Source organism: Condylura cristata, unplaced genomic scaffold, assembly GCF_000260355.1.
Source record: "Condylura cristata isolate star-nosed mole 26May11 unplaced genomic scaffold, ConCri1.0 scaffold00012, whole genome shotgun sequence".
Taxonomy (NCBI): Eukaryota; Metazoa; Chordata; class Mammalia; order Eulipotyphla; family Talpidae; genus Condylura; species Condylura cristata.
Genome location: NW_004567113.1, coordinates 38,917,423 through 38,930,102, shown reverse-complemented (window position 1 = coordinate 38,930,102; position 12,680 = coordinate 38,917,423). Strand labels below are relative to the sequence as shown.

The window sequence follows — 12,680 nt, the reverse complement described above, 5'->3', positions numbered from 1 at the left end:
GTCCCCGCCCCGCCCGCCCCGCGCCTGCCGGAAGGGCACCTTGCCAGCTGCTGAACTTGACGGTGGGCCGTGCGGGCATGACGGCGGCGGCGGCTCCGGGGGGCGTGGGCCCCGGCCTGGACGCTCGGCTGGGCCAGGAGACGGAGCGGTGGCTGCGATGGGACAAGGTGAGGGGCGCCCGCGAGGCTGGGGGCTCCCGGGGGAGGTGGCGCGAGCACCCTGCTCCACGGGCGCGGCCCCGCCGCCGCCAGTGAGGGTGCGAGCGCTTCCTTCCTTGCTTGCTCACCACCGGCTAGGGACGCGGCGGCAGCCGGGCCTCCCCGGCCTGGTCTGCCTGTGTCAGAGCACGACTTTCCCGGGAAGTTTGTCCCTGGACAATAGCTGTCACCCGGCGGGCCGGGGTTGCAAAGTCGGGAGTGGAGCATCGAGCGGCGCCCGGAAGTTCAGGGGTCTGGCAGAGGGTAGCAGTGGTTCCTGTCACTCGGGCTGATGGACCTAGGCCATAGCCTGTGCACTTCCTCCCGACACCCCCCCCCCCACCACATCCTCCTCAGCCCTTAGCACTCCACCCCCCCCCCCGGAATAATTCCTTCTTGCCTCCTCTTTATGCCCCTTAGAGCCCTGCAAAGCTACATTCATTTCCACCTCCCCCAGGTGCAAAAATAGATCTTCTTGGTTCCACCTGCCATGATTCTGGAGTCTCCATCCTGCCTCTTTCCTGCGGAAATGGGAGGGAACCCCTTTGCAATAACCCTCCACCCCTCCCCTAACTTTTCTGCTTTTCACTATCTCAGCTGCTGGAGAAAAGAAAGAGGACCTGCTTTCACTGTCTCTTCTTTCTAACTTGAGTCTGGCTTCTTCTAACTTGAGTTTCACTTGTTCTGTTGCTCATGCTGTTTGTTTTCCTAGAATCATCCTCTCCACTCTTATGCTGAACTTATTTCTCTCATTGTGTCTCATGGTTTGGGTCTGAACTTACATGTGACTTGTGAGAGAGGCTTTCCTGGCTGCCTGTAGTAAATTATTTCTCCCTAATACCCTCTGTAAACATCCTGCTCTTTTCCTTCACAGTTTTTACTGCAGTCAGTCCAATTAACAAAGCAAGAACCTGGAGGTTTATTTGTTAAACCTTCAGAGGTGATTTCAGAGGCATGATGACCAAGTACACTGCTGAGGGGAGCAGCAGGTGGTACAGGAGAGGTCTGCTGTGCCATGTGGGTCACCTCCCTGAAGGGGGGATCAAACTCGTGCTGAAGTGGTTGCCCCTAGATTGGTAGTGTTGCGCTTTGACAACCATTGCACCACCAGGGAGGGCTCTTGAATATTTTAACAAATTGTTGAACAAGGGAACACATTTTCCTTTTGCAGTGAGTCACAGCAAACCATATAGCTGGTCTGTCTGCTTCCTATCTAACGTCCATGGGCTATAGGATCTCATAGTGTACTACATTTGGTGTACCTAAAATATTTATTGAATGAAGAAGATTGCAAGCCCATCAGTAAGGACCAGGTCTTTCTGCCTACTCACTGGCCCCTGTACCAAGAATGTCCTGATGCTGTGGACAAATTCTTGCTGACTTTGTCTTCCTGGAAAAACAGCCTTGTAATTCTTTAGGAAAGAACAGTATTTCCATTTCTGGTAACTTAGTTGGACACTCAATTCTTTTGAAAAGAATTCAATGTGAATTCTTTTAAAGTCATAGGAAGAACTGTCCTGTTCCATAAAATGTCCCTGTAAAGAAATGCAAATCTGATTTCCACAACAAGTTCTATCTGTAGAGAAAGCCAGCACCTCCCTGGGTATAGACAAAGTGGTATTGCCCACGGCTGAAAAATTTCAGCCAGCACTTAGAAGCTATTACCAGTCCTTTCAGTGTGAGTTCAACCCCCTGGCCAGGAAGAGCAGACCTCTCCTGTCTCACCTGCTGCTCCCCACAGCAGTGTATTTTAGTAGATCTGCCTGTTCTGCTCCCAACTCTGCCTCTGGAGAATCCCCTCACCTCTCTGCATCTCTGGCCTACACCTCAGCTCTTGTATACATAAATAAATCTTAAAAAAGAAACAAAAACCACTTCAGTCACTTCTCTTTTTCTTTCCTCACTCACTTTCTTCTGTTGAGACAGGCACCTGGGAACAGCCTGCCAGCCATGAGCATTGTAGCCTCGTGCCTGAATCCCCCAGGGAAAGGCAGGTGGCTTTTCATCCCTGCCTGCCTTCAGCCCTGTGTGGTTCTCTGCTTTGGTCTGGCTCAGGGCTGATTCAAGTCTTTGCTGCTCTCTGGGTATTTCCTTCTTATTTTACCACCTCTTCCTCTTAGACTATTTGGCCTTTTATGGCTCTCAAAGGCCAAGTAATATTTTCCAAATCTGTGCTGTGAATGACAAGTATTGGGTGTGACCATGAAGTCTGTTTTCTCATCCATTAATCAAATACTAATTAAAACTCATTTGTGTTCCAAATGAGCCTCTGTTTAGATTGTGCTCTATAATCAGCCTACTGCTTTTTAAGGACAAAAAATGGACTTTTACATGATTGCTTTTGAATCTGCTGTAATCTGGAGATGTGGGCTTAATTCCAGAAAGCGCAGGTTTTATTGCAATTGCATATGAAAGTTTAATTGAGCAACTACATCTTGCCTTTGTATTCATCTAGTTGGGTGATGACTATGAAGTAGAAATATATTATATCCTCTGTTGTTTTCCTGAGTTCTTCATTTAAATGTCTGATAGGAAGTTAATGTGATTTCTCCATTCTTAACGTTATCTGCAACTATTGTATAAAGAATATATGATAATATATAATGAACTTAAATGATTATGTGAGTGTCTATTTGAAGCAGTTAGTATAACAGAAAGGCAGGAGGTTAATGCAAGTTAAGCAACAAATTTCCCCTCTGATGTTCCCCACTTATAAAATGCAATTTATATTTGCTGCCTTCTGTAGTCATTGCAGTCTGCAAAGATTCAACTTTGACCAGGTACGTGAAAGCCTTTACAAATCACAAACACTACAAAAAGAAGGTCTTGGTGTGATTTCATCACTTTCTGGGGAAATTTGATTTGCTTTGAATACAGCCAAGTACCAGCTAAAGAAAGATGATTCACATGTAAACCACCTTTAAACCACCTCAAAACCACCATGTAGGGGACATTCTAGATTATCTCCATTTGACAGCTGAGGAAACTGGGAATGCAAGAAGCTCCATAATCTTCCCAAGTGCATAGACTTGGTAGGTGAAGGTGTGGCTGAGAATCTATGCTGGATGTTAGCCCCCAAAACCTGTGTGTTCATGAAGGAAATAATCTTAATACAAGGGAAAAAATATTTCTACCTCTACTGAGAACTTCTGACACCAAATGTGTGGACTTCCCACACCAAGCCATAAACATGGTACGGTTTTCTGGGGACCCCACCCTAACCTAGTAAGCAAGAGGGCAAAGCCACCTTCACAGCTCCATCCTATGGGCAGAAACCAGTGTGTGTGGGGGAGGAGGGGGGGATGGTTTTACATCTGTGCAAGTCTTTTGACAAGAAAAAAAAATCAAATCCTGCATTGCCCTCCTCTAGCAACAGTATATCCTTAGGTGAGAAAAACTTCCAAGTAGAAGCCCTTCATAGGACCCCCAAATCTGTCGACTCTAAATGGATTCTGCTGTCCTCCACATAAAGACAAGACACACGCTTAGAGCATAAATGTGCATAAATGTTTGCCATGAATCTGAGGCATCTTCTGGTTGAGACCCACAGGAAAGCTGCAGGGGGGCCAGCTAGACCAGGAAGACTGGAAAGGAAAGCGCAGAACCCAAACCCAAATCAGGGTAAAGGCTCCCGTCTCTCACCCAGTCACTGCCCCTCTCGAGGGCCACCACCCATGTCCCCAGTCCCTGGCACAAGCCCAAGGCTGAGAAGCGAGCAGGACTCTTCACACGTCTCTCTGCTGCATGTACCTCCCTCAGCTCTCCATCACCCTCTCTCCAGCTCCTCTTCCAGGCTTTCCTGGATTCTCCCACCTGCCCTGCTGCACCTTCCTGAGGATGGGGCAGGAAACCTGGAGTACCCCGCCCCCCTTCTGGAGATTACAGAGAAGACTCACAGAGCTCACAAAGGCCCTTTATCACTGTTGCTACTGGTTTTATTATAGGGACACAACTTAGAAACAGCCAGATGGAAGAAATTGCAGGTGAGGTTCAGGGGAGGGAAACAGCTTCCAAGCCAGCAGTCGGTGCCCTCATCCACCTCCCCCGTCCACCAACCTGAAGTCCTAGACCCTCTCATTTAGGGTGTTTTTGGGGAAATTCCAGTACATAAGCACGATTGATTAAGTCACTGTTGTTGGAGACTGAACACTCCTTTTCCAACCCCTCCCCTTTCCCTGGAAGTCACCGGGAGGGACTGACAGCCCCCAGGACACTCCAACCCAGAGGTTGGTTTCTGGGGCAGCCAGCCCACCTGCTCTAAGAGCTGCTAGCTCACTAGCATGAACTCTGGTTTGGCTGAAAGGGGCTGTTGAAGAATAACAAAAGATGATCTTTTCACTCTAAGCACTCCGGAATTCCAAGAGCTTTAGAAACGGTGTAGAACTGGGAACAAAAGGCAGTCTATATGGATGATACCACAATATCATACATTTTAAGAAAAAAAAAACTGACTTTACATTGCAAATTTTAGAAACATCAGAAAATTGAAAAGCACATATATTTGAAATGGTTGTCTTTTTATTTTGATTCAGACTTTTAAAATTCTTTTCACCTGCCTATATCTGGTGTGTTTTACAGAATCCTTTAACTTTGGCGTCAGTGAAAAAACTGATTGCAGAAGGTAACCAGGAAGAGCTGCAGGCGTGTTTTGGAGCGCGGATGGAGTTTGGGACAGCTGGCCTGCGCGCCGCCATGGGACCCGGGGTTTCTCGCATGAACGACTTGACCATCATCCAGACTACTCAGGTAGCTTGTTTATGACTCGGTTACTCCTCACATGGCCCCAGCTTTAAAAGGTAAACTGAGGCATATTAAAAAAAAATTTTAACATGTATTTGAGTGAATCCACAGCAAGGCAGTACCGAACCAGAGGTCTTCACATATCAGGGTCTCAGCTCATAGGAGCTGGGGAGGATTTATAGAGAAACTGAGGTAGCAAAGGAAACTGGTGATTGGTTTTAGCTGGGATTCTTGCTTTATTCTGGAAGAGCCTACTTGCTAGTTTGTAATTGGTTGGCCTCATGTTTTGATTTCTTAACCTAGAGACTTTTTCAGGAGGAAGAGGTCTTGGTTTGTTTAAGGCAGAAGGACCACATCTGTCTGAGGGCTCCTTGTTTCATTAGCTCCAGGCTCCTTCTGTTTTTGGCAGGACTAAGTTGTTTCAGTTATGGTCTGGTCTTGTGGGCTGGCCTGGGTGTAGGAGATACATACTCCATCGGGAAGGGGCTTCCTGGTTGCTGAAGCAGTGTTTGTGGCAAAGTGTAGCGATTCACTCACTCATTCACCTGCCTACTAGGTGCCAGGTATTTGGGGATATGAGAATGATTAAAACAGATAGAGTCCCTTGTGCAGCTTTCAAGTCAGGGCAAATCCCCCAACTCAAACTGCTGGACTGACTTTTTTTTTTAAGATTTATTTATTTATGCATACAGAACGGGGGTACAAGCCAAAGGTGTAGGGGCAGTGAGAGGATCACCAGAGACAGAGAGGGGAGCAGAACAGACAGATTGATGAAGTACGCTGCTGGAGGAGCAGCAGGCGGGTTAGGAGAGGTCTGCCGCCCCATGTGGGTCAGGGTCACCTCCAGGGCTGGGGATCGAACTCACACTGAAGCGGCTGCAACCAGCTTGCAGTGCTGTGTCCTTACCTGTTGCACCACCAGGGAGGGCCCTGGACTGACTTTTATGACTTTGTCATTTTGTTGTGATATGGACACAAATATTGAAAAGCTTTTTTTCTAACTGCTGGAATTACCAAGAATCACTTCTCTTGAGTTTAATGTATAGTTTATGTGGAAATGATTGTTGAGTTCCTTTGATTCCATTTGTGTTCAGATCCCACTGTTCAGACTAGCAAGGGAGCCTCTGACAGAACAGAAAAGCAGCCGTTCTGTATCAAACGTTCTCTTTCTGAGAAAAATGGAACAGAACAGTTGACTCCATTTCTTCAACTATTTGTGTTAAGGGTTGAAGGATGTCCTAAAGGAACTCTGCAGAGTCTTATGGACTCCGCCCCCTACTCCAGCTTTCTGGACCCTACACCCTACTCCAGTGATTGGGAACTATAACTCCCCACAGTACCAGGGAGAGAACTGCAAGCACCGAAGGGCGGAGCTAGCAGGAATTCTGGGACATTCCGGGCATAAATTGGGTGCAATTGCATCTCTTGCTCTCTCGCTCAGGAAGTAGCTCTCCTGACCTCGTGACTCTGTGTGTTCAGTCAGCCGAGCAGTAAGCTATTGCAGTTACTTTGTATTCCGTTCTCTTTCCCTGGGTTGTTTCCTATTCCTTTCCCCTTTTGTGAATAAACCTGTTATTGACCCTTTTGTGTGTACCTGCAGTATAAGTGAGTTGTGAGCGCGCGGGTGAGGCCCCACAGACAGGCGGCCCAGTCCATTCTTGGCTTCCCTGTAACACTTGGACTTGATAAAAATGATCATCACCTTAATTCTGAAAAGAAAATGCTGGAAACCTTCATAATGATGATGATAGGTACCTTACATATACTTCTCATCTGATGACAGGTAGAGCTGGGCATGTTTAGCAAAACCATAATAAGGTTACAGAGTTGTCATGGAAATCCCTAGACACAGTCTCCTGCAAGGAGTTGAGTTTTTGGAGGGAAGGTTTGAGTGGAGTGAGTCTGAGAATCCTGTTTTAGTTTATGGAATTTTGCTATGGGGTAACTGTTTCAACCAGAGTCAGACACCAGATCTTTATCTTTTCTCTAGAATAATTATACCTATTCTCTTAGCCATTCTCTCAGGTTCTCAAACTTAGTGAACACCAGAAATTTTTGTTATATAAATTGTGTTATTTTTTTATTGAGGAGATGTGCGTTTCCTATAGTGTAGAAGATTCAGCTCTATAGATCCATGCCTCTTAAGGTGGATGTTACCACACCACACCCACCACCAGTGCACCCGTAATCCTTCACCCAGTCCACTGGCTCTCTACTGCTTTGCTTTCTGCATCTCACTCCCAGCTCTAGTATCTCAATTCCATAGTTAGATTTTGGCACAGGGGTTAGATTTTGTGGACTTTATTTTATATTCCTCATATGAGTGAATTGCCTGGAACACCAGATCGTTTAGAGCTATTTTGGAGATAGGAGGATTTTGGACAAGGCTGAGTGCATCTTGTTCCCTAGAACTTGGGGACCATGATGCAGGAGTCAGCTGGGGCTGGGGAGATGGCACCGTCACGGATGTGAGCCTCACAGTATGAGGCATCTCAGGGGTGGGGGGCCCACAAAACTAATACTGATTTCCTTGTGTTGCTCAGCCTCAAAAGATATGCCAAAAAAATACTTTTGTCAGGAAAACACTAAAGGCATTCAAAATTGACATTGCTCTAGCAAGAAAGCTAGTTACCCCCTCTAGCAAAATTAAGTTATATTTATTTTTCACAAGGCTTCCTTCAGCCAAAATGAAATAAGTAATATAAGCTATCATTATTACCCAATTAATCAGAGGTCTCTTTGTTCTATAATTAAACCTATTTTATCCAGCAATCTAAATCAATTGAATTCAAAGTTCAGTGTTTTAATCTTCTTTATTACAGATTGTGATTTTAGTGCAATCACTGAGCTAAATTGTGCGTTTCATCACTTCTAGGCAAGTGCTAGAAGCCCAAAGGCTGCATAATTTTATTTGTATAACTGCCCACACCCTGTAATTGGACTGATATGGACTCATTAAAACCTCATTTGTTGTAAGGCCCTCCCTGGTGGTGCAACAGGTTAAAGCGCAGCACAATGAAGCTATCTGCAGCCACTGCAGCACCAGGTCGATCTCTGGGCAGAGAGCTGACCCACATGGCGCGGCAGGCCTCTGCTGACCTGCCCACTCTCCCTTCAGCAGTGTACTTTGTCCATCTGCCTGTTCTGTTTCCCGTTCTGTCTCTGGTGAATCCTCTCACCTCATCCTGTACCCCAGTTCTGTATGCATGAATAAATAAATCTTTAAAAAAAACTCTTTCTGTTGTAAAACAATTTCACAAAAGCAGACTAATAGGTCTTTGACCTATTAATGTTACAAAGTAGGTAGAAGCAATGGAAACATGTCTCTGTCATTAGCCAGACCTTTTATTTGTTTACTTATTTATATCTTTATTTTTGTGTTTTCCTTGTAAATTCCCACCACCAATTCTTTGCACCTGTTCCTTTGCAGAATGCCTGTCATTTATGGCTCTTGTTTATTCAGGCATTTTAGAATGAGTATAAAGAAAGTGGTATAGCCTTTGAAAGAAGACAGTCAAACACTAGTACGCATAAGAACAAACACACCTGTTGGGTTTCAGCCTGTGACCTATTCAACCCTTTGTGCGTATTTCAACCCTTTGGAATAGATACTGTTGTTCCCATTTTACGGAAGAGGAAAGAGACAGCAGTTAAGGAAGTTGTCATTTGTTCTCACGTGGCCTAGTGGGGGACATACCCCCAAGTGCTGTGTGCTTTAACCCCCACACTGAACTGCCGCTTCCCAGACGCCAGCACATACCGGTTCTGTCACTGGTGGATCTGAACTTGGGTGCATCACTGAGTGTCCATAAAGTCTTAGTTTACCCACCTGTAAAGTGGGATTTCTTGGAAAGTTGACTTGGTGTTAGTGACAATAGATATCACATCTCCAACATAGTTCCTGATGCTTTTAGATAGACAAGAATTATTTTTTTATTGTGTACGTTTAATTCCTGAGGCATTTCTTCTCTTCCCCTTTGTTCTAATGTTCTTTGGTGGAAGTAGGTAAAACTGTATCAATATTTGCCTTATGATATTTTCAAACAAATATACTTTATTTTAAAGATTTACTTATTTATGCATACAAGAGCCGAGGTGCAGGTGGTGAGGGGATTCACCAGAGACAGGGTGGGAAGCAGAATAGTGTATCGCTACTGAAATACACTGCTGATGGGAGCAGTGGGTGAGACAGGAGAGGTCTCGCCTTGTAGGTGGGTTGGATTGAATTCAGGCCTCAGCGGCTGGTGATTGCTTGATAGCACTGAGACTTCACCCCTGCACCACCACGGAGGCCCAAAACCAAATATACTTTTTAAATCTGGGTTTATTTTTAGGGATTTTGCAGATACCTGGAAAAGCAATTCAGTGACCTGAAACAAAGAGGTGTCGTGATCAGCTTTGATGCTCGAGCTCATCCATCAAGTGGAGGCAACAGCAAAAGGTACTTAAATATTTATATGAAAATATTTTTCTGGCATATTTTATGGTCTTATTTAAAATCACTGTTTCAATAGTTTAACTCTATATACGTTTGTTAGCTATATTACTTAACTATAAAGTGATGGATAAATCCCGTTTGCAGTTTGTAAGAATTCTGGTTTTATGTTTGGGTTTAGAAAATGAAATTATTTAGACACTATAGAATTTAATACCTATCTAAGTGAAAGGCACTTTTAAATGGCAATATTGTTGCTCCCTCCTTATTTTTCACCTAATTTTTCTTCCACTATTCATAAGTCTCTCGAGCGCCTTCCCATTCTTGCATGGCCATTTTAAGCTATATTCTTCCAGGAGTTGCAAACTATAGGCCTCTTTCTTATGTAACTGTGAGGTGATGATGGTGGTGAATGAAGCTGACAATGACAGTGATGTTGGTGGTTATGATCATGATGGTGGTGATGATGGTGGTTGTAGTAGTGGTGATGGTGGTGATAATAGTGATTGTGGTGGTGGTGGTGATGGTGGTAGTAGCAGTGATGGTGGTGATGGTGGTGATAGTGGTGATGATAGTGGTTGTGGTGGTGATGATGGTGGTGGTAGTAGTGGTGATGGTGGTGATAGTGGTGGTTATGGTAGATGATGATGATTGTGGTGATGGTAATGATGGTGGTTGTAGGGTGGTGATGATGGTGATTGTGGTGGTAGTGATGGTGTTGAAGATGGTTGTGGTGATGGTGATAGCGATGAAGGTGGAAGTGATGATGATTTTGATAGAATAGCAGAAATCATTTGAGTGCTAACCATTAGCTAGACCCTTCGGGATTTTCTCATTCCTATGACAACTTGTGAAGTATGGACTTTTATCTCTTTGCCCTATGATCATAAAGTAAGGAGGAGTAACAATTTAATCATAAAGAAGCTGCTACCAGGAGTCAGCAAACTTTCTTTATAGTAAACATTTTACATACTGTGGGCAGTATACTCAGAGTTTTACAATTACTCAGCCTTACCAGGTAGCACAAAAAGAGCTATAGACAACATATAACATGGACACGGCAGTGTGCTGGTAAAACCACACCTGCAAAAACGGGTGTAGTTTGCAACCCCTGATGTTAAATCATGTTACAGGAGCCACTTTTTTTTTTTTTTATGCATACAGAACTGGGGTACTGGCCAGAGGTGTTGGGGTGGTGAGAGGATTCACCAGACAGAGTGGGGAACAGAACAGCCAGATCATCAGAGTACACTGCTGAGGGGAGCAGTGGGCAGGTCAGGAGAGGTCTGCTGCGCCATGTGGTCACCTCCAGGGCGGGGATCAAACTCATGCGGAAGTGGCTTTAGCTTCTCAGTGCTGTGCTTTAACCCGCTGCACCACCAGGGAGGGCCCAGGACCTACTTTTTTTCTTTTTTAAAAAATAATTTTTTTTAAAATCAAGCCAGAATATAAGTATTGTGGTTTCTTAGACTGGATCAACATGCAAATACCTAGTATTAGTGGACAGGCTCATTAATTTTTCAGTGCTGGATGAGTTCATAGAGTCCTAAGCTTCTAATCAAAGAGCGAAGAAGCTTTGATGGGAACAGATGTGACTGTAAGGGAGGAAGCACCGCTGTGTCAAAGATACATGACATCGGCCTGCAGCTTGACTTCAGGGTGCTACAAGATATTCTGGTCGTCAGCTGCAGGCTCACAAATGTGGTTTTCTTGAATAAAGCAAGAGAAGAGCTGTACCTTCGTTGTCTGGCCTTTCTCTGCTTTAGTCCCATTTCTGTAAAACAGAAGTGTGAAACCTGAGGTTCCCAAGTCCCGGCCAGCTTGCATATTCTCTGCCAACCTGACCGTACTCGATGCTTTCTGATCCGGAGGTGACCGATGACTAAGGAAGCATGAGATACGCTGCCGTCTGCAGCATCACCTCTGTCCTGACCGCTCTCCTGTCTCTCCTCGCCACATTGTGTTTCCAGATTTGCCCGACTTGCTGCAACCACATTTGTCAGTCAGGGGATCCCTGTGTACCTCTTTTCTGATATCACTCCAACCCCCTTTGTGGTAAGTAACTGTTGCCTTTAATGCTTTCCTGCCATAGGCTCGGGGATGGGACCCAGCTGAATGTCACATTGGAAAATGCCTTTAGCTATTGTAGACCGCACACACAGGTATTTGAGTGACAGGGAACACCTGGCACGTGTTGGGTGCTCTCTCTTTCTCCAGGAATGTTTTCCCCCACATTCCAGCATTGTTTCTCTGATGTGCATCTTTTGATTCGTCAGAATTGATTTTTTTAAGTGCACTTTTTTTTTTTTTGCTTGCATTTGAGGATATTGGAGCTCGTTAACCAAATGCCTTTTGTTTTTCTTGTTTAATTTTAAGTTGTTCACTCCTTTCCCAACTATCACATTTGGGTAATTTCTTGAATCGAAATCTGGATTCTCAAGCCATGCCTACCATGAAGAATTTTGACAAGATAGTGCACCAGCTTTTTATACAAATGTTTTTTTATTTTTTAAAAAAAACGATTTGTGTATAAACAATAATGAACAACCATATACCAGAGACATTTTGCAGGGGTGGAGTGAGGAATGGGATCAAGAACCGGGGGGTGGGGAGGGAAGTGCATGGGATTATGGTGATGGCACATGGGTGACTTGGTGATGGGAAACCCGTGGGGATTACAACTGAGATGGAAAAAAAAATGTACAAAATGATGTAAAAATATAATGTTATAAAATTTAAAAAAAAGATTTGTGTATATATGCATATAAGAACTGGGGTACAGGCCAGAAATGCAGGGGTTCAGGATTCACCAGGGACAGAGTGGGGAGCAGAACAGGCAGATGTACTGAAATACACTGCTGAGGGGAGCAGCGGGCAAGACAGGAGAGGTCTGCCGTGCCATGTGGGTCACCTCCCTGGCCAGGGACAGAACTTCTGCTGCAGTGGCTGCAGATGGCTTCATAGTGCTACAAGTTAACTCCTTGCACCATCAGGGAGGCCCCACATGTTTCATTTTTAATAGCGCATGTTTTTTTAAAAGATTTATTTATTTATGCATACAGAACTGGGGTATAGAACAGGTGCAGGGGTGGTGAGAGCATTCACCAGAGACAGAGTGGGGAGCAGAACAGGCAGATGGACGAATTACACTGCTGAGGGGAGCAGCGGGTGGGTCAGGAGAGGTCTGCCGCGCCATGTGGTCACCTCTGGGGCGGGCGGGGATCAAACTCATGCGGAAGTGGCTTTAGCTTCTCAGTGCTGTGCTTTAACCCGCTGCACCACCAGGGAGGGCCCAGGACCTACTTTTT

The 12,680-nt window shown here is 45.1% G+C and overlaps 1 protein-coding gene across 2 annotated transcripts in view; it reads left to right on the top strand.

Moving 5' to 3' along the window:
* Positions 1–45: 45 nt before the first annotated feature.
* The window catches only part of PGM2 (phosphoglucomutase 2), a 26,277-nt gene continuing 13,642 nt past the window's right edge, over positions 46–12,680 (top strand). For both annotated transcript variants that reach the window (XM_004681494.2, XM_012724295.1), the window contains exons 1-4: positions 46–167; positions 4,776–4,943; positions 9,272–9,378; positions 11,343–11,427. In XM_004681494.2, the coding sequence (XP_004681551.1) occupies positions 78–167; positions 4,776–4,943; positions 9,272–9,378; positions 11,343–11,427 (450 nt within the window). In that variant the 5' untranslated portion in view covers positions 46–77. The remainder of the gene's footprint in view (positions 168–4,775; positions 4,944–9,271; positions 9,379–11,342; positions 11,428–12,680) is intronic.